The sequence below is a fragment of the Coloeus monedula genome, assembly GCF_965178545.1.
Source record: "Coloeus monedula genome assembly, chromosome: 3".
Classification (NCBI taxonomy): Eukaryota; Metazoa; Chordata; class Aves; order Passeriformes; family Corvidae; genus Coloeus; species Coloeus monedula.
In genome coordinates, this window is record NC_138783.1 from 105329486 (window position 1) to 105344104 (window position 14619).

General features: G+C 37.3%; 1 protein-coding gene across 5 annotated transcripts in view; it reads left to right on the top strand.

The window, feature by feature from the left end:
* The window catches only part of CNKSR2 (connector enhancer of kinase suppressor of Ras 2), a 209303-nt gene that overhangs the window by 75664 nt on the left and 119020 nt on the right, over window positions 1–14619 (top strand). For all 5 annotated transcript variants that reach the window (XM_082278612.1, XM_082278613.1, XM_082278615.1 and 2 more), the window contains exon 6: window positions 8134–8253. In XM_082278612.1, the coding sequence (XP_082134738.1) occupies window positions 8134–8253 (120 nt within the window). The remainder of the gene's footprint in view (window positions 1–8133; window positions 8254–14619) is intronic.

Here is a 14619-nt window from a genome sequence, read left to right on the forward strand (position 1 = left end):
ATGCTAGGTCAATGTCTGCAAGTATTTAAGTAATAAAGTCTTTTATTATGTAATCTTGGCAAAAGTTGAAGTGCTGTGAGTTTGACATCTGTATATATAGTCTGGTTTTCAAAGCATGCTTGTTGTCTGCTGTAAGAGCTGAGAGTTCTGACGTGTTCTTTATACACTATATACCATGTACAAATTAGCAGAAAGGATTGTAAAGGGAGCTGCCAGGTTTAGAGCATATGAAGCATCCCTTTGTGCAGTCAACAACAGACAATTTTGAAGAAACTGAGAGGGATTAATTTGAGATACATGAATGCACAGAATCAAGACAGGTTTCAAAAGTTATCTTACATCATTCAGACCCTTGTAGGTTTATTTCTTTAGCCTGCAGTAACTTCACTGTGGTCACAGGTGGACATAGGTGTAAGTGTACGCTCTGTGATTTCTACTGAAGCTTGAAAGAAAACATGAACACAAACAGAGCGTTGAATGTTGTAGTGAAGCCATGGATTAAAAATGACCCTGCATGGATTAAACATGACTATATGAGGATTAAACATGAATATATGTATTACATGTAACTTGGATAATTTCTGACCGTGTTGCATATCAGCTGATCAGTGGGATTTGATGGGGGAAAGACTGACCAAAAGCAAGTGGTGAAAGATGTAAATCTTTGACTAAATAATTAAACAAATGGCATTTGAGATGATATTTTTAGTTTGCAAGTTAATTTTTTACATGTGCAGGGGAAAAGGTTGATGATAGAATTGGAATTGAAAGCAGTCACAATTCCCTCTAACCCTTCTCCTTGAAGACAGAAAAAGGTGTTGTGGGTTTAGCCCATTAGACAATCTGGGGGGAGCAATCCAACAGTAAAAATAAGGTTCTCTGATACAAAAAGAATAGTAGTAAATTTTGGGAAAGATGTAGAAGGAAAGATTGAGAGGACATGTGCACAGATATTGTAGGACAGAAAGTAAATTCTTTTTTAAGTCCCAAGATCATGATATTCCAAGACCATTTTCAGAGTGCATTTCCCATCTGAAGTGGTGTTTGACCAGCATCCCATCCAGCTGCCTTTGAATAATCAGATATAAAACATAGAGCTGTGTTTGCTGAGGTGACTTAGACAAGAAGTTGCATTCAAACCTGCTCATCCCATGTCATTTCATGTACCACTTTCTCTTTATGACACAAGGAAAGAAGTTTTCAAAAAAGTGAAAGGAAATGACTTACAGTCAATTAGCATTTCATGCAATTACCTTGAGGAAATGATTATTGCAAGGTATTGTTCTTACTAAAGATTAAAGTCAAATTTTAAGAGTTCTTCTCACATAAGTAAAAAAGAACTAGAGCTACAGATCTGAAAAAAATATATAACTTAAAGAAAAGTTGTGTACTCTTACTTGTTAGGACACCAGGATATTTACTGCCTTAGGAGCACACTGTTGGATCAGAGTAGGAGATTTTTTCCAGTGCACAGTACCTGTTGGTGGTCCAGTGACTATGTTGAACACCTCCATTGTACACAGAGTGAACAGGGGGGGGTTTGATTCCTGCTGTGGTTCAAGGGCTGGAGCTCTGTAAACACACATCTCTTGTGGGGATGCTGCCCTGTTTCCCCTGGAGTGAGCCTGCTTTGTGCCAAGTCAGGGAGCAAGAGGATGGATTGGCACAGTGGGGATGTGAGACCATCCTTCCACTATTGAAGTGCAAACAAGGAAACCTCCAAAGGTAACCCATCACTGAGTCTTCATGTCTTCCTCGACAGCATGGTGAAGAAGGCAGGATCCTCAAATAAATGACTGATTGGTTTGTTTTAAGTAGGTAGGGCCAAAAAATAGTTCATGTGCTTGTATTCTAACAGCACAAATTTTTTTTGAAAAGCAAATGAATGCCCTCTTTTTTTCAGAAGTGATGGTGTGGGTGTGCATGTGGAGATTGCTGAATCACCTTGTCCACAGATAGTGTGTGTCAACGTGAATTAATGTATTCACATGCTAGCTTTTCAGGTATTTTCATTTTAAGACGTTACTTTGCGGAGACAGAACTCTATAGCTTCAGCTTATATTCAAGACAGAAATAATTTTGTTTGCTCCAAGCAAGTTGAGTTTCAAATGCTTTAAAAAAGCATTTTGATTGTCACTTACGGTATTAGGTAGTAAACTAATCTGTGTTATTCAACTAAACACATAAAATGTATCTAAAAGGAAAAGGTCTGATTGAAAGATTATGAAGTTTTAAGAAGAAATTACCTACTTAAACTTGTTTATTTCTTCTAAATGGAGTTTCAAAGTGTATCTGGGGAAAAAATGTCTGTTGTATAATTTTTTGTCCTAGAATTGTAGGAGTGTTGAAAAAATTAATTTAAAGACAACTACATTTCTTGAAGTTTGGGGTTTTTTTCCTGTGACTTCGTTCACAGAAACACTTGGTTTCTGTGGAATAAGAAGCATAAACCCACACAGGAATAATGTGTTGGGTTTTGCTTATTAAAATGTTGATATTTCTGAAATATTCATGAATAATGAGAAATGCTTCATATTTCTTCTGCTTCATTTTTCAGTATGTTTTTTCCAGGGTAGCTTTTATTAAGTAAGCAATGTAATAAATAAATAGTTTAATAATAATAATAATAATAATAATTTCTTGATATAAACAAAAAATAAATAGCACTAGAAAATAATACCAACAGAAGTAGATGGCAATAGAAAATACTAATTTCAGAAGAATAGATTTTAAAATACACTGGGCCTAAATAGGAAGGGATAAGCCATAGGTGTGGTGCTGGCTTCAAAATTGAAAATTAGTATGCTCTTGCTAGTTCATATTTAAAATTTTTATATTGATTTAACTTGAGATAAAATATTTGGAAAACTGCTCAATTTAAAAGGCTATCAGTTTATATCTGCTTATTTGGGGGATTATAAGTTAATCGTTGCAAATGTCTGAGTGGAGCTTTAAAACATTTGAAGAATAATTCATTGATTCCATCCAGCTGTTCAAGGCTGTATGTGGTGGAAATATCCAGTTCAGATTAATGCATGGGAAGCAGTAGAGTATTGAAGGGAGAGCAAAGCTAGAAGAACTAATTATAGAAAGTAGAAGCCAGGCTTCAGTCAGATTAATAATAAGTGTTAACTGAAAAATTTTGGTATTTTTTCTTTTAACTGTTTTGGTTTAATTCCATAAGAAAAAAGACTATTTTCTTAAGGAGTTTCACTTTTTAAAAATTAGGCTGCATTTCCTGCAAAAAAGAAAATACAATTTTATTGAGTTGGAAAACAGTGGAAAGTGAATCTGCAGAGAGAAGCTAATATTCAAAAGTTTTTTGAAAAACAAATGAGCTATGTAAATTTAAAAAGAGTTACTAAGTTTAAAAAGAGAAGAACAAGCAATGGATCAGAATGTTCTCTTTTTCCAAAAGCCTTGTTGAAACCACAGTGATGATAATTTGCTTCTGCCCACTATATTTGAATATTTGTTATAGAAATATAATGGACTAAAAATACATTGTCAAAGGTATCACTTCTACAGTCTTAGAAAAAAAAAGATAAGTAACCACCTTCTGCCTTTCAGAAGTCTATACCTTGTAAGTTGAATTGAACAAGCTTCATTCTAATAGAACCTTCTCTTTTTGCATCCAAAAGAAGATATAGTTCACTGTTTAAACTTCGTATATTTACCAGTGCATGTTCAGGCCTGCTTGGTTTTAAGACTGCTGGAGTTACTGAGATGTTCTGTACAATATAACAGTTGTTTTGGACTAAAGTTAATTGGTTAATAATTATTTGTTTTGGCTTAAGTTAATTAAACTTCATTCATCTTGGACAGCTGTAACTAACTAAAACAACAGACTAAGCTTAACATTACCTGGACATTTTTTCTTACTTTTAATCATGAAAGTCCATATGTCTTACTGGTACCCTATCCCTCACTCAAATGCCATAGGTGAGGGTGCTGATGCGGGAGGCCGGTGCTTTTCTTGCCCTCAGTCCTGCCAACATGTTTATGCCAGGATGCTTCAGTACTGCAAATACTTGGCAAGATAGATTTTAAACTTGGTCACTAGCCTGTGAGGGTAAAATGAAGGGCAAAATGAAAGACAGGGACAGGGACAAAAAGGACAAAAGTCTGTTTGCTTGACCAGAAATTCTTGGTGACCCTAGAGCTGCCCGAGTTGAACAGACTGCGGATGGACGGGTTGAGGGAAGGCCCCTGAAGCTGTGTCCATGGGCGCTTCACTCTGCTGCAGAACACAGACATTTTCCCAGCACAAATTGGAGTAGCTACAGAGTATTGGAACAGATGCAAATCTAATTTAGTCACCTTTGAGTCCCTATCCCCCTGGCTGAAAGAAGGAGCAATTGTGGAAAAGCTGTTAGAAATTGGTACCTTACAGTCCAAAAACTCAGGTAGAAACTAAGTATTATCTGTCACTCTTCATGCTCTGAGGCATAAAGTAGTTGCCTACTGAGGGAAACATAATGTTTCCCTTTGAATTTCTACCAAACAAGGTGCTGTGTGGTGATATTTTTTGTTCTCCTTTGAATCATTTAGCTTTGCACATAAAGACTGTGGTGTAGCTTCAATCTGCAATTATAAGTGTGTCACTTGAATAGAGAGGAGAATTTATTACTGAAGTGCAGTGAAGAGTTACTGCAAAAGAGAACTGAAATCATTGCTTCAAGGCTTATAGTGAGAACAGGGATGATGTGACAAAAGGAGAAAATGTAATTATCTGTTGGTTTCGCTCAGTTAATCTTTTGTAACTTGCTTTTTTTTTTTTTTTTTTTTTTGGCCTGGACAAATCCTTTCCCTGTGCACAGATACCTTGCACACTGGGAGCTGAATGCAGCTTGAAAAAGGCTGGGAATTTTTAGTGCCTGCTGATGTTTGTGGGAGCAGTTGGATGCTCAGCTTCCTGTGTATCTTACTGTAACTAATACTGCACTGCAGCAGGCAGTCAGCACCTACAAAGGGTAAAGGATCCTGATCTCATTAACAATGTTTTCATAATCAGAAGTGTAGTTTTACAAAGCCTCCAAAGGTAACTACCATTTGAGGGAAAAGGTGACTACCATCTTATTTTAGTGGAACTAAAATACATGCCTGCAATACAGATTGTCCTGAGTAATTATGCTGAGAAATAACGTGTTCATAAATTGCTAGGAACAAAATGAGTAGAAAAAGTGCAGTGTTTGAGTGCTTTGAGTGCCACATGGCAACATCTTTGCCTTGGAAGGCCCTGATCCACTGAATAGGTCCAAGGTCTTTTCCCATACGTTGCCTAATGGGGAGAAAGCATGCACCTGGTGAACTGACTGTCTTGTTTGTATGCCGATTTATGCTGATTAGCATATTATCAACATGAACTGTGAATGAGATTTTCCTGAGAGTAAAGGCAAGGAAAAATGCATTAGTTTGGCTGTGTCAGCCTTTGGACATGTTTCCAGTGAGGGCCCACATACCCTGCCTTTGCAGTGGGGAGAGAATATCTGCTGTGTAAGTGTGTGCTCCTTGCTGTCCTGGCTCCCTCTGGACAAGCTCAGAGTACACGAAAATTTGCCTTTAACATAAGACAGAGAGGTACTTGATGCTACTTATAGTCCAACTCTTTAACCAAGGGATATTTAATGAAAATATTTAAATGTGTAATAGTTTATAGGGATAATGTGCTGTTGGACTGCAGTGGGAATATCTAAGAAAGCTGAGAGACCCGAAAGACAATAGTGTTTTAGAAATGCATTGAAGCATATGGCAGATTTTTTATCCTAGCAACTTTGTGATTTTGGAACCCAATACTCCCAGAGCTCCTCTTGGGGAATATTCATACCACCTTGTTTTAGGATTGCAGCCAGTATAACTGTACTGGAATGCTGATCACCATAGGCATTACTGTATAGACTGTCTGTACCCCTGTCATGGGGAGGCAGAGGGAGAGCAGCTGCTCCAGGGAGCTATTTAATGCATCTCAGCTTAGGCTGCTGCTCCATGCCACATCCTGGACTTGCCCGACTCCTCTCCTTTCCTCATCATCTGTCAAGGCAGCTGAGAACGTGGTTTTTAATGAGGAGCCACATCTGTGAAATGTCATACCTTGTGTTAGGTGGTAGGAACACTCTTTTTCTGTGTGCTTTGGCATCTCTCTGCAATGCAACAGTTGAAAATTGGAGAAAAAAAAAGTAATTCACTATAAACATATAAACACAAGTTTCTCTGAAACTGCTGAGAGCCCCATAAATTTAGTGGGTTTAGAGGAGATTAACAGGAAGAATAGGTGGATGAATATGAGTCTAAAGAGATACGAAAAATTCCATTTTCATCTGCAGAGAATAATTTGTAATGCGGATCTCTTCACTTTGCACGAATAGCTGAGTGCTATGTAATTCTTTAAAGCAATTTTTCAATAATTGTCAGTGCAGTTACAAGATGGAAATATAAATAACATGCCAAAACTGTATTTAAAACCCCAAATAAGCAGGAAACTAAGCTTTCATTTTTATTATGTAATTTTATATAATTTTACCTTTTAAAAAATGTTATCTCAAAGCAGTTTTCATGGACCAAAAGCCATTAAAGAAGCCCAAATTTCAATAAAGTTTTCTTTTTCACTTTTTTGTAGTTCAGGTAAAGCACAAACAATTCTTAAGCTCATTTTATGTATTTCTTGACTTTCTGTGTTCAGTAATGACTCTGCATCATGAAAGAGTAGAAGGGTGGTGTGTTTGGCTGTGCCTGAAAGTAGTATTTTTTTCTGGAAGAAGGTCATGTCGGTAATATAAATTTTGTCTTGTTTACATTTGATTCTGATTTGCTTATTCATCCTGAAACATTATTGTTTAATAAAAAAAGTGATCTGTATACAAACCTAAACTTTCAACTGTTTGTAAATACGTTTAAGAGAAGAAAAATCTCAGTTACTGGTCTGTAACAGGATTAAGATGTCACTGTCACTGGATTTTTTTTTTTCTTTTATCACTTTTTAAAAATTTTCCTTTTTACATAAGATATTTGTAGTTTGCCATTTGGAATTAAAATGGTGATTTAGCAGGAGGTTATATCCAGTTTTACATTACTTTTCTATAGCATTGTTGCAGGTAGTTTTTACTGTAAGAACTATACTTTGGAATCTTAGAAGATTAATTGGTGCAACAGTTGTGTGCAGTTGTGTTTCAGTCATTTGAGGAGACTGGTTAGCTTTCCTCTTTTGAATTTCAGAGCAGTTAATCTGATTCTTAATTGATTTAGGAGATGCCCCCAGTTTTGGGACCAGAAGAATGTCCTAATTCCTGAATTTGCTGACAAAAGATGTGTTTGGAAACCTGAACAGGGAAATCGTTTAAAGTTGCTGAAAGGGGACTTCCTGGAAAACATTGAAACTCTCAGGAATCACTTTCTTACAGAGAATGATAGGAAAACCTCACAGCTTTCCTGCTTCTGAGAAGAGGGTGCTGAGGGAGTGAGAGATCAGGAGATAAAACAGTACCAATTTCACAATCTCATCCTTTTCAGAAACTTTTTCTGTCTTGCTGCAGAGGCTGCCAACAATAACTGGTTTAAGAGTTATCCCCTTGTGAAATGGTGATTTATTATATATAATCTTCATGTCTGCAACAGTAAATCAGGTTTGGCAGCTGTAGAACATGAGAAATGCAGTCCAAAGACAATTAGCATGTTTTATTAGTATAGAATAAACTTCAGAGTTAATGGGAGTTACCTGTCATCATTAAGAGCCTGATTTTCATCTGTGCTGAACAGCTGCACATTCAGTGGAAGTTAGGGGGCTTTGAGGCACTTACTTTACTGTCTTTGCAAAAGATGTGGGTAGGGTGGGGGTTGGAGCTCACCACACATTCCCTGTGTGCCTGAGCAGGGCACCTTTCCCTCAGAGTGCATGGGAACCCCTCTTTGTCACTGCTCAGATACAAAAGCATTTGCCTCCTGTTCTTCCCTGGTCTGGTGCTGTTAGTTCAGGGTCATCACAGATAATGTATTTTGTATTGTATTGTTGCCTGAGGCATTTCCCCCTCTGCCTTGTATGTACTTGAAATAAGTGATGGTTTAATCTGTATATTGACATTCAAATAATTAGCAATGGTATGCTTATTGTGACATTTTCTTTTCTTTTTTCTTTTCTAGTGTAAAACTCTCTCTGGTGTCTGTGATCACATTATCTCGCTCTCTTCTGATCCACTGGTTTCCCAGTCTGCCCATCTTGAAGTGATCCAGCTTACAAACATCAAGCCAAGTGAAGGGCTGGTAAGAAGTACGCAGTTAATCAAACCCATCATCCAGGATGAGAAAGTGATTTTTTAAAAATAAGCTGTATATATGAAAATGAATAGGACATGTTAGCCTTTTCTGTTTTAAAGTTTTAAAACAGTTTGATTGCTTATGCTAGTTTGGTTTCTCATGCAGCTGGGCCAGCAGGGAAGTATTTTGTAAAGCTGACTGAAGTATGCAGAGTTCAGTGAACAGGGAGAAATTAGTAAGAAGTTCTTGCCATTTATACCAGTTTCTGAAAAATGGCTCAGATTGTTCTAGGATCTTGAAGTCTGAAGGGACTTAAATTGCTAAGATCAACTCAACCAAGAAGTTTGCGTGGGCTTATGCACAAAACCTGTCAGATTCTGGAAAATGTTTCATAGTATCTCTGGGTTATAAAGCTATTTTATAAGTTATTCCAACCTCTACAGCACTGCTGATAAGTAACTCATTGAATTTTATTGCAAGAATTCTGCATTCTTAATCAGGTGCTTGTAAAGGCTCTTAATGCAGCCATCCTGTGTTTGTTGTTCAAGAGCTGACCATTGATCTCATGTTTACTCAAGTATCCAACACCGGCTGCATGGAAAAAACCAACACTGGTAACAATTCCAGATGTATGACTTTACATCATTAATAATACCTGTTCCCATAATTTTTGGAGGTGGAAAAGAAGGTGATCAGAATACAGTTAAACATTTTTTGTCTAAAGAAATAGCTTTTGCAACTTCTGCCCGATCTTATTCTTATTCCATTTTCTTGGATATTTTTGAAGGAGGACTGCTGTACTCTTTGCAGCAGGTTTTTGAAGTTGTCTGGATGTTGTAGTTTTGGAGAATATTTTGGTTTGTGGGTTGGTTGTTACTGGGTTTTAGGTTGATTTGTTTTTCTTTGCTGAGTTGGTATGCCAAGTTATTTAGAGCACTTGTACACTAAATTCATTTTCCATTCTTTTGGAAAATCGCAATTAAAATAAGAGAAAAACCCAGACACTTGGATGAGTAAATACGCCCCAACCTTTGTTTTAGTCTGCAATTTGTTTTCCCTTCCTCTACTGGCTTTCTTCTTTATCTCTGAATCCATTTTGAACTTGTCCTTCAGGATTTCAGCTTCTCATGGATTCTCTCCTCCCTCTCTTTCCCTCCCTTTCTCCTGTAGCTGTAACTCTTGCACCACCTAACTGCAGTCAACCTTTTGAAACCCTTTCTTCTACTGTAGTGAGGAAATCTTCTTCCCCTTTCTCTTGATCACCTTTTATGAGTTCTGTCATTTTATCTGAACTTGAATTTTATTTTTCTTTCTGTCTTGTGGCTGGGTTTTTTTTGTTTTTTTCCCCCCTCATTTAAGTCTTTGTGTATGTTGGTATGAACTCCCAGGGACTGAGAAATGTTGCACGGTATTTTTGTAAATAAGGATATGTTTCATGGGTCTGTGCCCCCTGCGTAGCTGATGAAAGAATCTCTTTCCCTCTCTGTGTCTCTGTTTTACACCCTCTGTCTGTCTTGTCTGTTTAAACTGGAAACTCTTCAAGGCAGGGCTTTTTCTTTTTATGTATTTGTGAACCAATTTAGCAGGGTCTTGATGTCATTGTCATAAAAATAATTCTTATTTTAAAAAAAAGAAAATAGCAACCATGCAGTATACAAGCCTTAGAAGGATACAATGCCATTTTGACACGGTAATGTTTTTTTTCCCTGATCCTTGCCTGCGTGCCACTGTTGTGTTGCCTCGGCATTGTGCCGCCTCCTTTAGATTGTGAGCTCTCCAGAGCAGGCACCAAGGATGGTGGATTCGCGCCAGGAGAGTCAAAATCATCCCCTTCCCTTTGTAACAGCGCCCATCTTGCCAACAGATCACCTTTGTCATGTGGTTCTTGGTGCTTTTTATGCTTTTGGGTTGTTGGGCTTTTGTTTGTTTGCTTTTTAATGTAATACCTTTGAATTAAGACACAGTGAATGCACGTCACTACTGCCCCGCTGGGTGCTGAGAGTGTCGGTTTAAGAATTGATGGTGGAGCTTGGAGTTGTGAATATTCTTGGCACATCAGAAGCGCTGGGATAAATGTGAAGCTCAATAATTTCTGGACCTTCTTCCAGGATTTGTGCAATGATGGAGGTGGAAAAATGGTTTATTGTCAACTTCCCTGTAGATTTTTGACCCACATGACAGTTCTGTGCTGGCTTTACCAATAACTAAATAAAATGTTCTGTAAAGATGGAAGGACTTCAGGCAGAAGAAAAAAGACAAGGATGGCCGCTAACTGGGAAGATTTTTTGTCACCTATCCTAAACAGAATTTCTGACATCTCAAATTGAATAACTGAGAAGCTAAAGTAAATCTGGGAGAGAAAAAGGAAAGGAAAAGAGAAGTCAACTAAAAGTTTGGAAAATAATGCTATTTCCGTAAACTCGTGGTAAATATATGATGGAATTAAGAAAATGCTTGAGGATTTTACAACTTAAAAAAGATTGGAACATGATCAGGATGTTTTCATCAGCAGCAGTAGTTCCTTCACTGTGTTTGGTCTTTTCTTGTGGAAACGTAAGTATTTGTCAGAGGTAAATGTAAATTGTCAGACTAATACCTGAATGCAGAAGAAACGAGTAAATGTGTTACCATGTCTTATAGATATTAAAACTAGCTAACACCGATGACTAAATAACCTTTCAAGCAACTAAAGCAACTTGTCAAGCAGAAAATGTTGTTAGGGTGTAATGTGGAGAACCTCTTGTGTACTGGGTAAAGCCGTGTTTTGGGTGGGGTTTGGTATTGGTTTTGTTTGGTTTTTTCCCTTTTTTTTGTTCCCTCTATCCTTGTCTCTTGTGACTGGCTGCATTCATGTGTTCTCCAGTGAGTGCTGCTGGGGGAAGAGATATAGCCTGCAAGTGGCTGTGTGCAGTAAGGGTGAAAAGAGTTGTCATGGTAGAAAGTTATTTTAAAAGCCTTAAAATGGATTAATGTGGTCAGCTTTGCAATCACCAACATGGTTCCATGTGTAATCCTTTCTTTTTTTCCTTTTTTTGAGGACTTGCAAGTTGTTTCATCTGTATCACTAAGCAGAATTTAATTTTGTATGTTTTTCCATTACTGATGTACAAAGAGACAAAACTGACTAGCTTAGGTAGTATGTTTTACCATGAAACAAACTTAAAAATATTGCTACTTGACTGAAAACATTGAGTGTATTTAGACAAAAATCAGGAAACCAAGTTTTTCTTGGGTAGTTTTTCTGCGACAATCACTTTCTACTTTATTTTTAATACAGAACAGAATATCAGAGAACTGTAGCAAAGGTTAATCTTGAATTTCAGTTGGTTTTTGTTCATATAATCATTTTAATCCCAGTCAGGTAAGTGACTGTGATATGATTTCAACCTTGCTGGGTTCAGAAATGCAAAGGTAAATTCATCAGAACATGAAAGTGATTGTTCCTTTTTGCCTGCGGAAGCAAACACAAAAGAAGCTTGTCATGTAAAAATCACTCATAAAATACAAGTCATAGATACAGCAGGGTGTGGCAGCTGATTAAAGTGCACTGCTGATTCTCTTTCCAGGATTCCAGTGTACTACTATTCCTGATATTTCTGAATTTTTTTAGTTTGAAATACTGGAAGAGCTGGAAAAGGGTTATGAACAGCATTCTGAGAGCTGTTTGGGGTTAAAGAGGCACATGCAACTTCGGAGGGCTTCATGAAAATTGAGTGAAAATAAAAATTCAGTTATAAGTGTGATAAAATGGAATTAGTATCTTTTTTCCTTTTCCTTCTAGCATTGCATAAAATATGTTAGAAATAGATCACATTCTGTTTTCATTCTTAAAAAAAAATAACCAAACCCAACAAAAATAAATAAAGGGAAAAAGAAGCACAAAAGGTCTCTTTTCTAACCCTTAACTTAATCACCAAGATAAATTGTAGTGATTGATTTGAAATTAGAGCTCTACCCATAACTGATCAGGACAATCTCTCATACAATTAAGCATGAGTTACTCATATTTTAATCTAGGCATACATTTATTCCTTATTACTAGGTTGGTTAGTTTATGGGTTTTTTTAGTCATATAAGCTGAATTAGCTTTCCTTTTATCTGGTGTAACCAATTCTTATAATTTCTTAAGGATTTACCTTTGAATACCTAAGATTTGTATCTAGCAATTTCTTTCAGTGCAAATGGACAGAGCACACACTGATCTCCCCTGTATTCTTAATTGCTAAAAGTACTATTGATATTGTGCAGCCACAAGGAGGCAGAGAGAGGAAAACTTGTAAATGTCTGTGGTATTCTTATTTCCATTCCAGATCAAGCAATTGGAAGCCAGAAACACTCTCTTCTCTGTACCATTTCCCATATATTGCTCACTTAAAATGAGGAGTTGAGAAACATGGGTGAAAGGGGCTCATTTTTGTATTGTAAAATGTTGCCTGTCCTGATTTAAAAGCTGCTTTATAACAAGAATTATGTTGGCTCTTGCAAAATTAATGTGACATGGTACTAATGTAACATTTATTAATTTTGCACATGTGGAATAAATACAGTCTAGGGTGGATATTTTTCAGCTTCCTTCTTCCCTCTCTTAATGTATGCAAAACCTTGATCCTGGCCTTTAAAGAACATTTGCAAAAGTTCTTTCTCCTCTTTTGCATTTTCAAAGTCTTTTAAATTTGTCAAAAAGACTAGATTGGATGTAAATTGTACTCTGGAATGGTAGCACACGTGGATGAGTTTACTATCCTTTGGAATAATGCTTTGCACAAAACTAAACACCGTGTAACCATTAAGTGTGAGACTTTTTGGCTTTCACCCTGATGCTTAAGGTTGAAAGCAGTAGCTCATTGTCAGTAAAAGCAAAGATGTGGCTTTCTTCAGAAATTGCTCTGTGTGGGGACCTGACTCAAAGTTCCTGTCACCATGGTCACTGTGATTTTAGCTCTTGCCATATTGCAGGGGGTATGGCCCAGTCACTTAGATGGGGACCCTGAGAGGGACTGGAGCCCTGATTTGGTGGTAGTTTGAGGGTAGGTGTGTGTACCAAGGAACAGATACCAACATGTCTCAGCCTCTTGTGTGGCTCATTGTGCTTCCTGTAAGATATCTGTATATTAGTGTTAAGATGTATGGTATATTAGTGTTTCCCTACCTCACAGGGGTGTTGTGAGGATAAACGTGTGAAAAAGCCATTCTGTATTTGAGTTAAGCAAAAGCTGTGTGATGGAGCCAATCAATGGACAAATCACTGAAGGTACATAGAGGAGCTGGAAGTTGAAGGAGGATGTCAGGGGTTTCTGACTGTGTAGCAATAAGTAGATTGTGGATTTGTTACCTTCTAGCTATGGCAGCTGAACATGACAACTGGGTTTGATGTGATTAACGCTATGTAATTGTGCAGAAAAAAAAATAGGAGTTCACTTTTGTGCCCCTGTCCTGAGAAATTCAGGAAGTCCCTGGTTTGTTTTACTGGGAATATTATCCACTTTGTTATTTGAGGTGTACTTCCCCATTTCTGCTACCAAAATGTCTGTCAGTTCTGGTCCCAGCACAGATCAGTCCAACTCAATATGTCTTCTTTGCCTCTTTACCATACTTACTCACCAGTGAGTGCACTGGGCTCCTCAAATAAGAACAGATTTCTCATTGGCACTCTGATTAAAAAGAGAAAAGTAGGTTATGGAGAGGATATTTACTCAGGCTCTCAGTGTTTACCTGCTTTCTGTAAAGTGGTTGAGGGAAAGGAGATTCCTCAAAAATTGTTGAATGCTCAGTATATGCCAATTATCTCTGCTTTTTCCTTCTCTCGGTGTCATAATGGATGCTGTTTAAATGTTTGAATTAAGGCTTGGTGAAAAGGCATATTTGAGACACTGTCTTGGACTACGCATGCGGGAACTTCTGTCTGTTCATAAGCTATCCCTCCTTTTTCATATTTTTTGAAAGTGACATAGCTAACAAAGTTGATGTTGAAGTTTTCATCACTGAGTTTTATAGCTGAAGTGTTCACTGGGATGAGTGGGCTATGAGAAGGTCTTGCAGCCATTTAGCAGGCACAATTCCAAGCACTGGTTAGCAGTTTGAAAGTTGTGTTTGCAGCGTTGCCTCCTGAAGACTCCAGATCTTTTAAAACTCAATGTAGTTTTCAAAGCAAAATGGTCATATTGATCATACTAAGGCAGTTTGTAATTCTGGGGCTTTTTGTAAGGCATTGTTATGTTTGTAGTTGAAGAATTGTATTAGAAAAAGTGGGGAGTATTTATGGACATAACTGTGGTAAATGTTTTAGTTTGCTGTTGTTAGTTAGGGCCAAAATGATTTGGGCTGTTCTTGAAGTATATCAAAAAGCACTTTCTTATTCAGAGACAAATACCT